The sequence below is a fragment of the Triplophysa rosa genome, linkage group LG8 (assembly GCF_024868665.1).
Source record: "Triplophysa rosa linkage group LG8, Trosa_1v2, whole genome shotgun sequence".
NCBI lineage: Eukaryota > Metazoa > Chordata > Actinopteri > Cypriniformes > Nemacheilidae > Triplophysa > Triplophysa rosa.
In genome coordinates, this window is record NC_079897.1 from 25,696,742 (window position 1) to 25,711,058 (window position 14,317).

Consider the following 14,317-nt stretch of genomic DNA (forward strand, 5'->3'; position numbering starts at 1 on the left):
GGCATCATAAGAAAAGGCCAATTTAAAAGACACGCCATCTGTAGCAGTTTTCCCTTTTATCCGGGGGAAGTGCGGCATGCTTTTTGCTCTTGCTTGGTTGAAATAAAAGCACCCTGGGGCATTTAGCCTTCCTGTCAGGCACTTCATCAAAACATTAAGTGCATGAGCTAAGCAAGGGCCAACATTAACACTTACACCCATAAACCTGAGACCTTGGGTAAACTTCTAGAAAACATAGCTCTAAACTCAACAGCTCTCTCTGTTCTCTCTCTGTGTACCGTGTCTTGCTGTCCGGATGGATTTTAAAGCTGAAGTGTGTTATTTTGTCTGTTAAAGCACATATCTCTCCGTCCAAGCTTAATATGCAGTGTCAACAGTAAGTTTGTAGGTTGCTTTTTGTGAAAAGTATAAAAACGATGGTACTTTCAAAACATCTCTGGTCGAGTGTCAAGCCACCACAGTAAACACAGAGTCAACCCAAAGGGGTCCGTTTTGGGCTGGATTGCTTTTCGACCGATGGAGTTTAATGGGAATGTTTGGGAAACCTGTTGCCATTTGGCGCAGAAATGAAACGCTTTGGCTTTAACAACTTGATTATTTTATGCCAAAGAGCTCTTGCGCATCCTGTACTTCTCCCTCTGGGAATTTATTTATCAGCTGGCCTGATAGTGTTACCCGTCGCCACCGAAGTGGCATGATTCATTCTCTAATTTACACACATCATCTGCGCCCACACCGATAGTGTTACGCATTCACTCTTGCCATGTCAACCGATCGTGTTCCACTTTCTAATTTCTCTCCACTGGCTCCTCTCGCTTTCCTTCTTCATAAAATATTTATCTTCATAAAACGATTTCAGAGGCATAAAGCACAGCACAACACTGGAGCAGATCTCTGTGTGCTGACAGCAGATTAAAGATTTAACCGCGTGATGGTTTAGTGATAAAACACAGGTGCTTTCCCTCTAATCCCATCAGGGTCTTTGCCCCGTAGCTCCTGAGTGCAGGGATGGACCTAATCCTTTCCTCTCCTCCACTTTCCCATGGACTACTGGCTCCGTGTTTCTCTGGAAAGAGATCTCTATTAGTTCCATTACTGCGAGCATAATCGGACCGTTCATCAGAGCTTCTTTAATACCGTAGTGCTGCGTTTCAACTAAAGTGCAACTACGTAAAGGAATGCACAAGGAGCGGGGATGCAATTTAAATTCAAATGTGTAACGTACATACTATAAAATAGGTTAACTACCTTGGCAAATTTAAAACAGTAGCTTTGATGGGAAAGGGTTAACACGCCTCCTGGCTTGCCAAACTCGCAAAGCCCGTACACGGATCTCCTCTCTGGCCTGCGCTGGTACGCGAGCCCACAATTTTTATGTAGTCAGCAGGTGGCATCATTAGCCAGAGAATAAAAACGAAAAGTATTACCCCTGGGCCAAGTAATGATATCATAGCAAAACTCCCTGCCAGCGTTTCCCGTTCTGAAAAGTACTGAATGGGGGGTACGGAGGTGCAAATTTAATGTTTCTTACTGCTGGTTTTGTTATATTCCAATAAGAAAATGCATGTAGCATAGAGACTATAAAAAGCTTGATCTAAAAACATACAAATATCACACAGAATTGTGCAGCTGAGCATATTTTAAATAATTTGGCCTACCAGCTTTTTGCAAATAAACCTGTTAAATGTGTCAAACAAGATGATCGTTTGGCAAATTGAGAACTTTGTGTGGTGGGCAAAACAAAGCCTTTTAAAGCACAGTTTAAAAAGACTGAGCGCATACCTGGGTTAAAGTGCTGTAGAGCGCACAAAGGCATACCAGCGCATTAAACTGTCATAAGTGCACTGAGGGCAATAAAATATTTCCGTTTTTTAGAATTGCACAAGTGAATAGCGATCTGCCTCCCATGCTGCTTTTAATAACCATGATAAATAGGAAGGAAGCAAACGTAAAGCGTGGCGGTCAGCCATAGTATTTCAAATGTCAGACTTGGCCCCGCTTTCTTCTTTGTGCGGAAGAAAACATTATGCATGCACCTTTCTGCCTGTGCAGGTTTAAGGAGGCATGCTTTACATATGCCTCATCATTTAGATTCTCACATTCTCTCAAGATTCTCACACCTGCAGATGCACTTCTGCCACTATTTTCCCCGCTGCACTTTCCCGATCCCTTGAAAATGCTTAACAAGCCTGACTTTGCCAACAAATTTGATCCCGTAAAGTAAATTATATTACGTAGTATCTGAAATCGTAAATCTTGTAGGAACAGAAGAGCAGAAAAACGGGTGCCAGTTCTCTATAGTGACTGGCTGATTATTCGCAGATGGGCAGTGGATGGGGCTCTCAGCCCAAGCAGAGGTTTTCCCTGGCATGCCATGCATGCGATTAAATCTATGAACGCCTCCCAATTTACATCTCTGCGGATTTAAGAGAGCATATCGGTCGTGTGTCAGCAAGTGTATTTATTCAGTCTCAAGTTCAGATGGGGGCCATGGAGGAGGCTGTACTGTCACATGCAGTGAATGACTGGTGGTGTGAAAGGGTTCGAGACTTAGGGGAGGGGCGAATAAGTTTGAAGTGTTTGACTTGCAACACCCATGTGTCCCGTGTGCATCGACCATCCCTCATATCTACCCACGGGTTAAATCCCTGCGGCTCTTAAGTGTGGATTGTTATACGCGCACCAGTTGTTCGAAGCTTAATCAATGTCTGTCTGTGAGATCAATTAAAAGCGGCTTAGGGAAAGAGGGGTCAGCGCGTTTGAAAGGGGGAAAGGAAAGCACAACTATTCATCACATTGCCACCAGAGGGTCTGCCCCACTGTCAATGCTTTGAAGGTGAATTTCGCATTAAAATGGTTTTATGTATGCCTTGCGCACATACACAAATCTGCCCGATTAACAAATGGTCAACACACAGAGCTCCAGCAAATCTAAACTGAAATGCAACAGACACTTTAAGTTGAATAGTTTCTTTTAAACAGTTACCGTCACTATTATCTACAAGCCTATGAAATTGTGCGACTAAAATTATTATTCATCCGTCAATTTTACAACGGTGTGTCCAACATTTTCCAATGATGTCTTTTATATAAACGTAAGCTCTTTACAATAATTTCAGGTTAAAACGGGTCAGTGATTTGTGAGTCATAGCGTCTCCAAAGAAAACAAAACGGTAGACAAAAAGTTGCAAAGGATGTCAATGAAAGACAAGTGACGCGCTTTTGCGATTTGGAACCGTTAATGAGCGCCTTTACGCATGATGGCACCGTGAACGCGCATCACCTGGAACAGATGCAAAAACGCATATTTGAATGTGGCCCTTAAACTACTATTCCCGAATGCACGAGCGAAGACGCTGCAATCCTTGCGCGGTTTAATTCGTAAGAGTTTACGTATTCAGGTACCACAATGGTCCATTCGTAAATTCGCTAAACAGTAAAGCACAAAACAATCATCGTGTTAAGAATCACGGTGATATTAAACACGTTTAATATTTCAGCAACAAAGTAGAAACGTCTGTAAATTGCGTGAAGTTTTGTACACGCTTCCCAGTGGCTCGGCAGTAAAATATTGTTGACTGAAAGTTTAAGTTCAGACCCTGCGGGTCTTAATTTGCGGAGGACACCGAACATCACCCTCAAACATTACCATGGTTACGATAGTTTCTGCCAAAATTCTACAGTTGATAGTTGCTACTGTAGCCTACAAATCTTGTAGCTCGTCATCACTGTCATGCGAATTGATCAAATAAACCCATCAAATATTGAAAAAGCGTAACTGTTGAATTTTGACAGAAACCAAAGTCACGGTAAATTGTAGTAATGATAATGTTACTCCAGGTGGGACTGTCCCTGAAATGTGAAGGAAACGAAGTACTAAAGTATGTATGAAAAGCACTCGCATGATGCAGGAACTTACCTCTTTTGTTTCTTCTCCAGCGGTGAGGTTGCTGCGTCTGACAGTGGCTGTAGTCCATACAGTTTAACACTATCAGCGCAAAGGAGAAGAGTCGAAACTGCATCTGGCCGGCTGTGCGTTTGTCCCGTCTCAGGTCAGAAAGAGTCAAAGGGTCTCGCCGTGAGCCTCCAAAGTCCGTGTGTGCTGATTTAATATGTATATTCGTCCAGAGAGGAGTGGGGAGTTGAGGAGTCCGGACTCCGTTGTGTCACACATTAGAAGGATAGAGAAACCCCGACTTCTCACCACCGGTAAATGTCATTTTAGGTAGAGAGCGAAAATGCGCTTGTTCGAACTAAAAATATCTTTGTAACGTCTGGGGGGAGAGAAAAAACCTAACGCGAGTAAAAACGTACGCTGATGTTTGCAAGCAAAACTATTTCATTCAAACAACTTTAGTTTTGTTCGGTGTCCAAATGACGCAAAGCAAAATAATTGAATGGGCTAATATAACTTATAATAGTAAAAAAGCAACCTTTCCAAAGAAAGGATGGATGCCCTCAAAGTAGTTGCGAGAGAAATATACCTGCGCGAGTCCAGAAGAAAGAAACTCATCAAGTTCCTTCCGAGTACCAAAGTGGACCTGGAGCATCCAGCATCCCTCTCGCAGGAAAAGTTGAGTCTCTCAGAAGTCCCTTCGTATCACAGTCGGAAAATCTCCCCAGACGGAGCGAGAAAACACATGGATGCAATAGTCTGCAAAACCTCTAGAATAAGCCCTTGAGGTGCGTGAGGATCTCTGTGTGTGTAACTGTGGCATATGCTGCAGTGCGCGCGTGGTGATGGAGTATCAGTCTACTGGTGCTGATGCTATATAGACGCTCCTGTCACGTGGAGACGCAAAGATCTTGTGGGGCTTTTCGGAGCAGTTTCTGAAGCCCCTCGGTCAGCGAGAGGGGCTGTTCCCCCTCCTTGTTAAAGTTTTCGAAGATGACAAATGGAATTTCTCCCACTGTATCTATACGCCACATATAAGCTTCCCCAGGGTCCTAGCGCATTGGCTTGAACTAATAGTGCTGTGTATTTTGGAACCGCTCATCTTTTTCTAAATCTTGTGAACCATCACTTCATATATCGTAACGCGGGCTATGCTATTAAAGTATATTTATATTATTAAAGTAATATCACAAAATATGTCCATAATAGTTACATGCTATTACATCCAAATATGTAATGTATAGTATTGCTTAATATTGCAATCTTTTCTTATTTAGTTTTGATTAGTGAAATCAAGTGACCGACGTGCAGTTGGAACAGTTATGAAGCGGACAAAAAAGTTAAAACAACAAATATGTGCAGTGAGAGAGAGAAAGGTTACATGTAGCCAACTTTCACACACATGTCAAACTGAGAAAAGTTCTCATATGGCATGAAGAAATCGACATAAAAGTTAAAGAAACTGATTTCTGGAAGTGACTGCAAAAGTACAAACATTATAAAATATCGAATCGTTTCATTTACTAGAAATAACACAACCTATCTCTTTTCCGGATTTGAACAGATCTTCGCTAAGATAAATAAAAACGTATAAAACGAGGAAGCATCTTGCTTCTTGCCAAAATGGACATTAATTGCTTTGAAATCGAAGAAATGTTTTACCCAGCTTGACCACTAGGTGTGGCACTTAATCTTTTATTTATATATCGATTTTCACATGCTCTTAGAACGTCTTGGATTTATTCTCAGGATTTAACAAGACACAGAAGTCAGGTCATCTGAGCATTACTTGCTTCAGGTTATTTACAGCAACAACCCATCACTTTAAATATACAAGGAAAGTCACCTGCCTTTAAAAACAAGCATGATACGAGCAGCGTGAACACGGTTAAAACTCCTTGAAGAAAAATGTTTGTCATTTCCAAGCTATGACACTCTTTCACAAGGCCGTTGACGTTAAGATCAAAGTAAAACTCCCCCAAAGTGAATGTTAATTGTTTGAAGGGTATTTGACAACAGAGGTTGCTTTTCTATGAAAAACATGACGTCCATTCACCTGCATTTAAAAGCAAAAGGAAAAGAAGAGCTCTAAGAGCTCCTACAGACTAGGTTTAGGCGATAACCATTTAGTGCAGAAACTCTTGAGACAAGTGCATGCTATATGCAGAACCTAAATGTAAATCTAAAGTACCCGGCACGATTCCTTGAAAGCTAAAGAGTCGACTCGAGCTTCTATACTGAGCTAGATTGCGATATCTCATATTACAGAAAATCTACTCTAAAAATAGGCTCGCTCTTGCCAAGTGCATAAAACAGGAAAATGAAATTGACCGATGCACTTCATGGAAAACAAGACTCAAGAAATAATTCCTACAAAATTTTTTATTAGGGAACATACGTTGTAGTTTTAATATGTGGCCTTTTTGAACAAACGTCGTAACCTTTCCACGGTGGGAAAACGGGAACGAACAATGCGAAAAGGAAAGATTATGTAGCCCTTTTAACCAAACCCTATGTTGACCTTTCGCTTGGGTGTTTGTTTATTTATTTTAAGTGAAGTGACAGACGTTGTGGTGGACAACCTTCTCAGCCACACGTCTGCTGTTGGTCTGGATGTCTTACTAAAACAACATCTGAGACAGCACTCCTAAGGTGAATGTGATAATTAAGGGCTAGGAGGGTTTTATTTTCGTAATGTGTCATGGCAAAGGACCGGTAAACCAATCACTTTAGCTCCCCCTCCTTTGTGCTCGCGCTCTCTCTCTCGCTCGCTGGGAAAGTAAAGGTGACGTCAGTTGTTTTAGATGTCTGGCCGAGAGCCCAAGCGCTGTGGCAGCTATAAGCTCCCTCTTCACTCGTCCAGAGAGACAGGGCCCATAAACATGTCAACTGACAGAGAGGCCAAAGCAGACATTAAGACACGCTTCGAATCCCAGCCTGCAATGTCTGCGAGCTCTCGGCATGTTTAAAGAGATAAAGATAGAAAGAGAAAACGTAGGTGTTATCTACCGAAGATGAGATGAGAGCAGACGAGACGTGGCGAGGACTTACGACGATCGTCATGATCGGTTAGCGGGAGTCGCAGTTGATGCGAACAGAGCAGACAACTGGCGGCGAATAAGACAGACAGCGAGCGCCGGGCCGATCACCTTTCTGTACCCTCTCCGCTTACATCCCCTAGTCTGCCGCAGCGGTGTGGGCCGCTACATAACAGCATCGTAAACCGGCAGTCCAAACACTCGTTCATCATTACAGCGACGCAAAAACGCAGAGTCAAACCCCGTCCCACTCAGTGACTCAGGCAACATTAAAACTCCATCTATTACGCTAAAGATCACAACCACTTAACCCTCAACCATCATTTGTAAAGTCCAGGAATAAAAACGCAAGCATGAGGTGAAAATGGTTTTGAAAGGTTTTTTTTATTTCATACCAGACCCAAGTGCAAAAATAAGGTCTTTCGCTCTCTCCCTCCCTCTCTCCCCCTTTGAAGGACACGGGACGGAGAACAGCGTGTTCGGCCGCAGCATGGGAACGCTGGAAAGTACGATGGAAGCGTACGGTCCACAAAGCGCCACTCAGAAAAGGCCAGTTTCCTGCGCCGCCCAGTTTGGAGTCTGAATAGAGAGAAGAGAAAGCCAACGGCGTTATTAACCAACACAAACTCAGAGAAACAGCAGGTAACCTTATTATAGTCCACTGAACGTTCTAATGAGTGTTTCTAGTGGCGGTCCTACACACAAAAATGTCTTTTCCTAAGTGCAAACAAGTACAAGTTCACACCTTTCAATTGTGTTCTCCTTAAGAAATGTTTTCATAAAATTGCGTTTAGCCAAACATCAAAATAAGGGACTGTGTTATGGCCTTTGCCACTTTGGTGTTTGCGTGTGTGAAGCGAGTAACAAAAGAAGAACAAAGACACTTAAAGGCCATACTTTTGAAACATTCTCCATCTTTCAAAGTTCACAGAGCAGAGCGTGTACATTCTAGGTCTTGGTGGGCCAATCAGCGCGCTCGCGCACACACGCACAGATCAAACAGATACTGACTGGACCCCAAGCAAAACATCTGTGGTGACTCCCAAACGCAGGGAACTCCGCAGACGCTTGTGCGATTGTGAGCGAGCGTTATTTACTCCGCTGAGCTGAGTCACTGGACTCGGACCCTCTTCTTTATGGCCGGCCTGTGCTACCTTGTCATTAGGCCTTTGAAGAAAAACACCATGATGAAAGCACTCGCTCGGCGTAAACCAGCAAGTTTAACAACATAAAAGGGTTGATCGCCATTCAACATTCTTAGGAACGCACTTTGGATAGATCATTTGTTTGCGTACACTACAGGAATCAAGACAAACAGAGGTGAGAGCAAATTAAAGCGGTGAGAAAAGAAGTCCGGTCAGGGTTGGATGAGTAGATGCTCTGACCTCATTCTTGTTGGCGTTGCTCTGCTTCTTCTCGATGTTCATGGCCAGCATTTGGCTGCGGAATGAAAGGCTCTTGGTTTTCTCAATCACCTGCTGGTACAGCGAAACGGCGTTGTTGCCCATCACTACATGACCCTGCCGGAGATGAGAGAAGATGAAATTGATGTCAACGTAGCAAAAACGCTTTCCTGTTCTCTCACGCTTTTTTTTCTTTTTAATATTCACAGTCTCAACACAGTCAGCTAAAACAACACACACAAGCTAATTCTAGGTCATTCCGGTAGAATTCCATGTGATTTGTGAGATCAGAGGGCTTTTTTGTTTAAAGAGGCGTCACGACATGCAGTGTTGGTAATGACAAAGTCCGTCTACCCTCGAGGTAGGACACACTGAGCAAACCTGGGCTTTTTTGTTGTAAGGTACAGGGCAAAACGACTGACGTAATTGATTGTGCCTACTTTATCTATTAAAGCAGAATATAATCCTACACAAAAGAAGCTGAATTTGATTTTCCGACTAATTAAAGGACACTACAGCAGCAGCGTCTATCAATCGTTTGCCATTCGAGGAGGGAGGCAGACGAACAGGAGTGAAACAATATGAGTGTCCCTCACCAGTTTGGAGTCGATTTTGGCGTCCAGCCTGGCATTGCGAATGAGGTTCACGATCCATCTCTCAGCTTCCTCGGGAGTCATATTCAGCTTATCCGCCAGCATACTGCGAGGAAAACAAGAGTCCATTAGTACAAACTATGGTAGAGAGAGAACATTATATACGCTGATGGTATTACGTGAAAATTGGGAGCTATATAACAAGCTCACCGAGAGGTTTGTGTGTGTGCACGTAGGTTTAAAGTGCTGATGGAAAGTGCTGGATGATAATGGGTTTACTGTCATTCCTCAGCATTTAAGAGTCTGTTCAGGAGTGACAAATGCCTTACATTATGTAAGCAAGGCCATGATGCTAAATGCACCTAAACTAAGAAAGCCATTCAAAAGGGAATACAACTACATCATTGTGTGTCCGTAAGTGATGGCGACAGACAAACGGAACATGTTTCGGAGACAGAATCCAATAAGTTTGGATTGTAAATTCACTACTGACTTCTACTGACCATTCCCTTGTGTTTTGGGGCTGCTGTCCATAAATAAAAGCCAGATGTTTCCTCTGATCTTTGACTGGTCACTTCCATGGATGTGTCATTGAGGGAGGACGGTGGCAGCTGGCGTTCTAGCGTTCTTTGATCCGAAATATTACTTCTACAGAGGGTCCCCTTGTGGCATTTTTTGAGCAAACCCTCAAATCATCTTCTGAGCTTATTTAATGCTAGCTGGAAAAAAGGAAGCTTGTCCAATTCTGTTCTTAAAGCTAAGCCTACAGCCAGGATCCAAACAACTAATTGGCTCACGCAGTGAAAGGTTAACTCAATCACCCGCCGCGTCAACGGTACGGATCTGGAGACAAGCAGAGATGACAGCTTATATCATTTCACTCCCAGTGAAACCCTTAGAAAACGATGCGTGACAGGGTAGATTGGTCATAAAGCTCATTATTCAAAAGCTAGCTGCCAACGAATGTGCCGGTTGTCACATCAGAAGTTCCAAGTTGGTGATGGCTAACACATGTCCGACATCATGCAGCGACACTTGGTATGGGAGAACGAATGCCTGTCGACTCCAGGGGTTAAAGCAGGGACAAGAAATCCAAGCTCTTTGGCGGCCCCGGAGTATTCGGCAAAGCAAGCTGTACGCTGATGAACAATTACAGCCGAAAAAGAACAGGAAACCAATTAAAACATGGGGAAGTTTGGAAAGCGACTCATCCATTCCAAGCCTAGACCCTTAGTGAAGCTTTAATATAAAAATAAATACAATCCAAGAGTTAATTAAAAGCTAAATTGCTGCTATAAGAAGACACTCAGACGATCAATAAACAACTGAAACTCTGTTCTCGTTCACGTCGGTGTTCACCGGAGGCAATGAACATTATTTCACCGATCTGATTAAGACATGACATGTCAGTCAAAAAACCGCCCAAAACAAATAAGATCATGTTTCGTCTAAGCGGAGCCGACCCTCTGGACTAACTGAACCAAAGACCAAGGTCAAGCACTGCCTCGGCACAATGAAAAGGCCCACACGCACTAATCTAATTTCTCCCAGACGAAATTTAACTTGAAGAGAGAAAAAAAACGTCTTGTATTGGATAGCAACTTCTACAAGCTTTCCGGTAATATAAATGAAGGTATGATGTAAAACAAAAAAAATACACAAAGACTGAACAAAATAATTGGGGGAAAAGAAAGAGGCTGGATAAATGAGCCACTCGAGCGTAAGTGCCTGACAGGGCGGTTTAAGCCAAGCTACTTGACTGCGGTCTCACTTTACACAGCCTTAAACCTGCTCCTCTGGGGTTGGGGGTGAAGGGTAAGGATCATTTTCACTTCGACCCCTTACATGCACTGGGCTCCTCACAGTTGATTTATCCGATTCCGATTCCAGGCCGGTGGGAGAGGGGTAACGGGCCTCACACCGGGAGCCATACACTTTAAAAGAGACTGACTGTGAAAGAGATGCTGACTTTCTCTACACATTTTTTGTATACATAGATTTGTAAAATATTTGCACATGAAGGCACAGAAAGACATTTAAAATGGATGGTTAAATCAAACTGTAATAGTAATTAGAGCACCAGAGATCCATGTGGAGGACAATTTTTCATGTGGAGGACAAATTTTCATGTGGAGGACAAATTTCAAGTGCAGTTTATTGAGAGATTAATAGAACCAGGATATGATAGTGCCACAGACTGTATGTCACTAACATGCAAGAAAGCGGCTATAGACAGTTTCAAAGAAACAACATAACAAACGGTACTGCTTATGCGTGCGTAGGTGCCCTTAACTTCCAGTACACATTCACAAATAATTGAGTGCATGTAGATGATTTCTGATAACAAGTAAAAGAAACCGAGAAGAACCGTCACTTAGCTAAACTTGTCTTGCCAATATTTTGAATTTAGACTGCGATACCAAGGTCAACTGCAAGATGTCAGTGTACCATAAGGTTTCTTAATATGCGACCAAACTACAGGACACATTCAACAAATTGCTTATTTAATACAATTATTATATAATAAAACAATAATATAAATTAATATTAACATAAATTAGATCAAATGATATATTAGACAATAGCCGGACCGATAAACAAACACAGACCGGAAGTTAACAGCAGTCCATGCACACGAGTCCGATGAAACGGTCTTTATAAAAAAAAAAAATATTTTCTTAATTCATAGACAATTGGAGAGCATGGCAAAAAGTTACTTTGGATGTAGTTTTTGGAAGTCAAACACAATTTGCACAGATTTCAAACAGCCTTCTTACAGACTCTTATATACTGCGATTTGTAGTTGTGGTTTTTCTTCAGCTAGATGCAGCTAAAAGCAAAAAAAGCCAACATTTCTGAGTACCCCATGGCTAAACATAACAAAACTGTTAAAAATTGGCATAATATTCATTTGATCCCAAAATTAACTGCCGTAAGCGTCTGCATACTGTATCTATGACATGCACTCAAATCAAAAATGGATTTCTTCTTCCCAATCCCCTATAATTTAATTTAACAGACATAATATGTCATTCAGGCGACTTCTATAAGCTACTAACTTCAACAGATAAACAGCAATCACCATTCAGCTTCCTAGTTCACCATTACCTTTGTGGCGTTTGACAAGAAAATGGATTCAATTGCAACAAGAGCGCCTACGAGAGCCAGAACTCCAAATCAACTCCAGACTATCTGCAACAAGAGATTTGGACGGAGGCTGATCGCATTCCATGTTTCAACCTTGACTACGGCCTGTCTTGGTTTTATACTGAGCTGAAAATGCAGAGAGCAATTAGGCTGTACAATGAAGCATGGAAATAGTGTGCGAACCTGAGCGCGGCCGGTTTTAGATCGCCGTGAGGTTGCACTTCTTAGAAAACAGATTGAGAAATCCTGTGACTACAGTTTGATAACGCTCTGGAGAATTTTAAGAAAAGCCTGAAAAATGCTTTACAAATACAGCTTTTCATCAAAAGTGGTATATGATATCGTGTTGGTGAGCGTGAACATGGACTGTTCGGGATTTCCAGGATGTCATAAATCTCCCAAGGTAGATGCAACCTGTTAGCGGACCTCAAGTTGCTGTCAAGTGCTTTCTGGTAAAAGAATGCAGGACAGATGCTCGAAGACTACTAGTTATGAAAGCTCATTAAACAGGCGGGAGAGCAACGCGGCCTCTTTGCTCTATACTCTGTCAGCGGAAGGCTAATAGGAACCAGGCAGGGGGAAACCAGTGACACCCGCCCAAACCGCCCTTTCCAAACAGACCGTATCTTTTCCACCAATGGAAAATCTTGGGGACTGAAACCATCGCGTGTCTTCTCTGGAAACCTACAATGCCGTTTAAATACCGTAGAAGGGGCAATAAAAAAGCGTAACAGAGTAAAGTGGCAATAAAACACCTGCCGCACTCAAAACGCAGACCAGGACGTCTACAAGAAGACCAGAAGACAAACAGTGTGGATCAATGAAAAAACATACGTCTATCGCAACTACGGCCTTGTTTTGGACTGTTACGCTCAAAGCAAATCAACTCAGGCAGAATTTTCTACAGGACTACAACTCCGCGATAATGAGGACATGTCAAGATTGCTATAGAAGGCTATGCGATAAAAAGTCTTGTGGACAGATCTGCTTGATTATCCACAGACGGAGCCCAGCCATTAACATCCTACTGAGGGCCAATATGTAGACCCTTTAGATATGCTTCGAAACAGATGGGTGGATGTGCCGGAGATGTCTGGTTCTGAATGCGTGTCTGCATGTGTGAGATTGAGGCACTGGCAGCCGGTCTCTGGACACGCTTCCTCCAGCACACTAGCAATAAAAACTTATCAGAGCAGAGTGGGAATGGAAGAGGAAACAGGAAGCAATCCCACATTGTGGACAGATTTTCAGACCTGCTACCTTCTTTTTTTATCACTTCAATTTGTCCGTTTTTAACGGCAGTATTGTTTTAAAGTGACAGTTCACCCAAAAATGAAAATTCTGTCACCATCTTGTTATTTCAAACCTGTATGACTTTTGTTATTCTGCAGAACACAAAAGAAGATTTTAAAGTATGCTGGTAACCAAACAACGGTGGTTCCCATTCACTTCTATTGTACGAACACAAAACCAAGAGGGTCAGTAAATGATGACAGAATTTTCATTTTTGGGTGAACTATCCTTTTAAGTGAAACAGCAAGAGCAAAACAACGTTTGTGTGAAAATGTAAGACTATGACATCAGAGGGATCTTCTGTCTTTTCCAGACTTTAACCAATCCTCTTACCTTATACTGATGCACTGGTGAATTCTGCAGAAGGTCTCGAAGATGAACAGCCGAGCGTTTTCAATGAAGTCCTCCAGACACGCCACCAAGAAAAAGTCATTCACCAGCACCTTCAAAAGATTGAAACAATTACACATGGTTGCATGTTATAGGCACACTCATTGAAACACACACCCGTCTGCGGCTAAACAAACACAACGAACAGATCCGTTTATATTTTATAGTTTGTATAAACTCCGAGCTCAAGTCCGAGGCCTCTGCTAACAGTAACAGGTTGCAGAACAACGACAGGACGAAAAAGCCAAAAGCAGGAAAAATGTAAATAGAATTCCAGAGAATTGTGGAAATGTATTGCTGCAAGGGCCAAGAGAGTCCTATAGCTCACACATATTAGATATCCTTAAAAGAGAAAATCCCTATCTGGGGTCATTCTCTGCGCTCTAAACGAACCGCAGATCTTGGCATTCCACAGTCCCCACATGAAACGGGGCAGGAACAGAGCCAGCCCCCGAACCCACCGCAATGGCTGTGGCTTATCGGCGTTTGTCTTGCCCATTGCCATGGGCTCCGCTGGGTTGCGCGGTTGAACTGATTTCCAATGCCACTCCTTTCAAA

At 42.6% G+C, this 14,317-nt stretch overlaps 2 protein-coding genes across 2 annotated transcripts in view; both read right to left on the reverse strand.

The window, feature by feature from the left end:
* The window catches only part of rspo2 (R-spondin 2), a 46,455-nt gene extending 41,526 nt beyond the window's left edge, over positions 1 to 4,929 (reverse strand). Inside the window, exons 1-2 of the mRNA XM_057340716.1 lie at positions 4,485 to 4,929; positions 3,920 to 4,274 (exon numbers count right to left, since the gene is read on the reverse strand). Of these exons, the coding sequence (XP_057196699.1) occupies positions 3,920 to 4,022 (103 nt within the window). The 5' untranslated portion in view covers positions 4,023 to 4,274; positions 4,485 to 4,929. The remainder of the gene's footprint in view (positions 1 to 3,919; positions 4,275 to 4,484) is intronic.
* A 2,346-nt stretch (positions 4,930 to 7,275) lies between these two features.
* Positions 7,276 to 14,317, reverse strand: part of eif3ea (eukaryotic translation initiation factor 3, subunit E, a) — a 34,298-nt gene continuing 27,256 nt past the window's right edge. Inside the window, exons 10-13 of the mRNA XM_057340673.1 lie at positions 13,703 to 13,812; positions 8,933 to 9,035; positions 8,319 to 8,453; positions 7,276 to 7,512 (exon numbers count right to left, since the gene is read on the reverse strand). Of these exons, the coding sequence (XP_057196656.1) occupies positions 7,474 to 7,512; positions 8,319 to 8,453; positions 8,933 to 9,035; positions 13,703 to 13,812 (387 nt within the window). The 3' untranslated portion in view covers positions 7,276 to 7,473. The remainder of the gene's footprint in view (positions 7,513 to 8,318; positions 8,454 to 8,932; positions 9,036 to 13,702; positions 13,813 to 14,317) is intronic.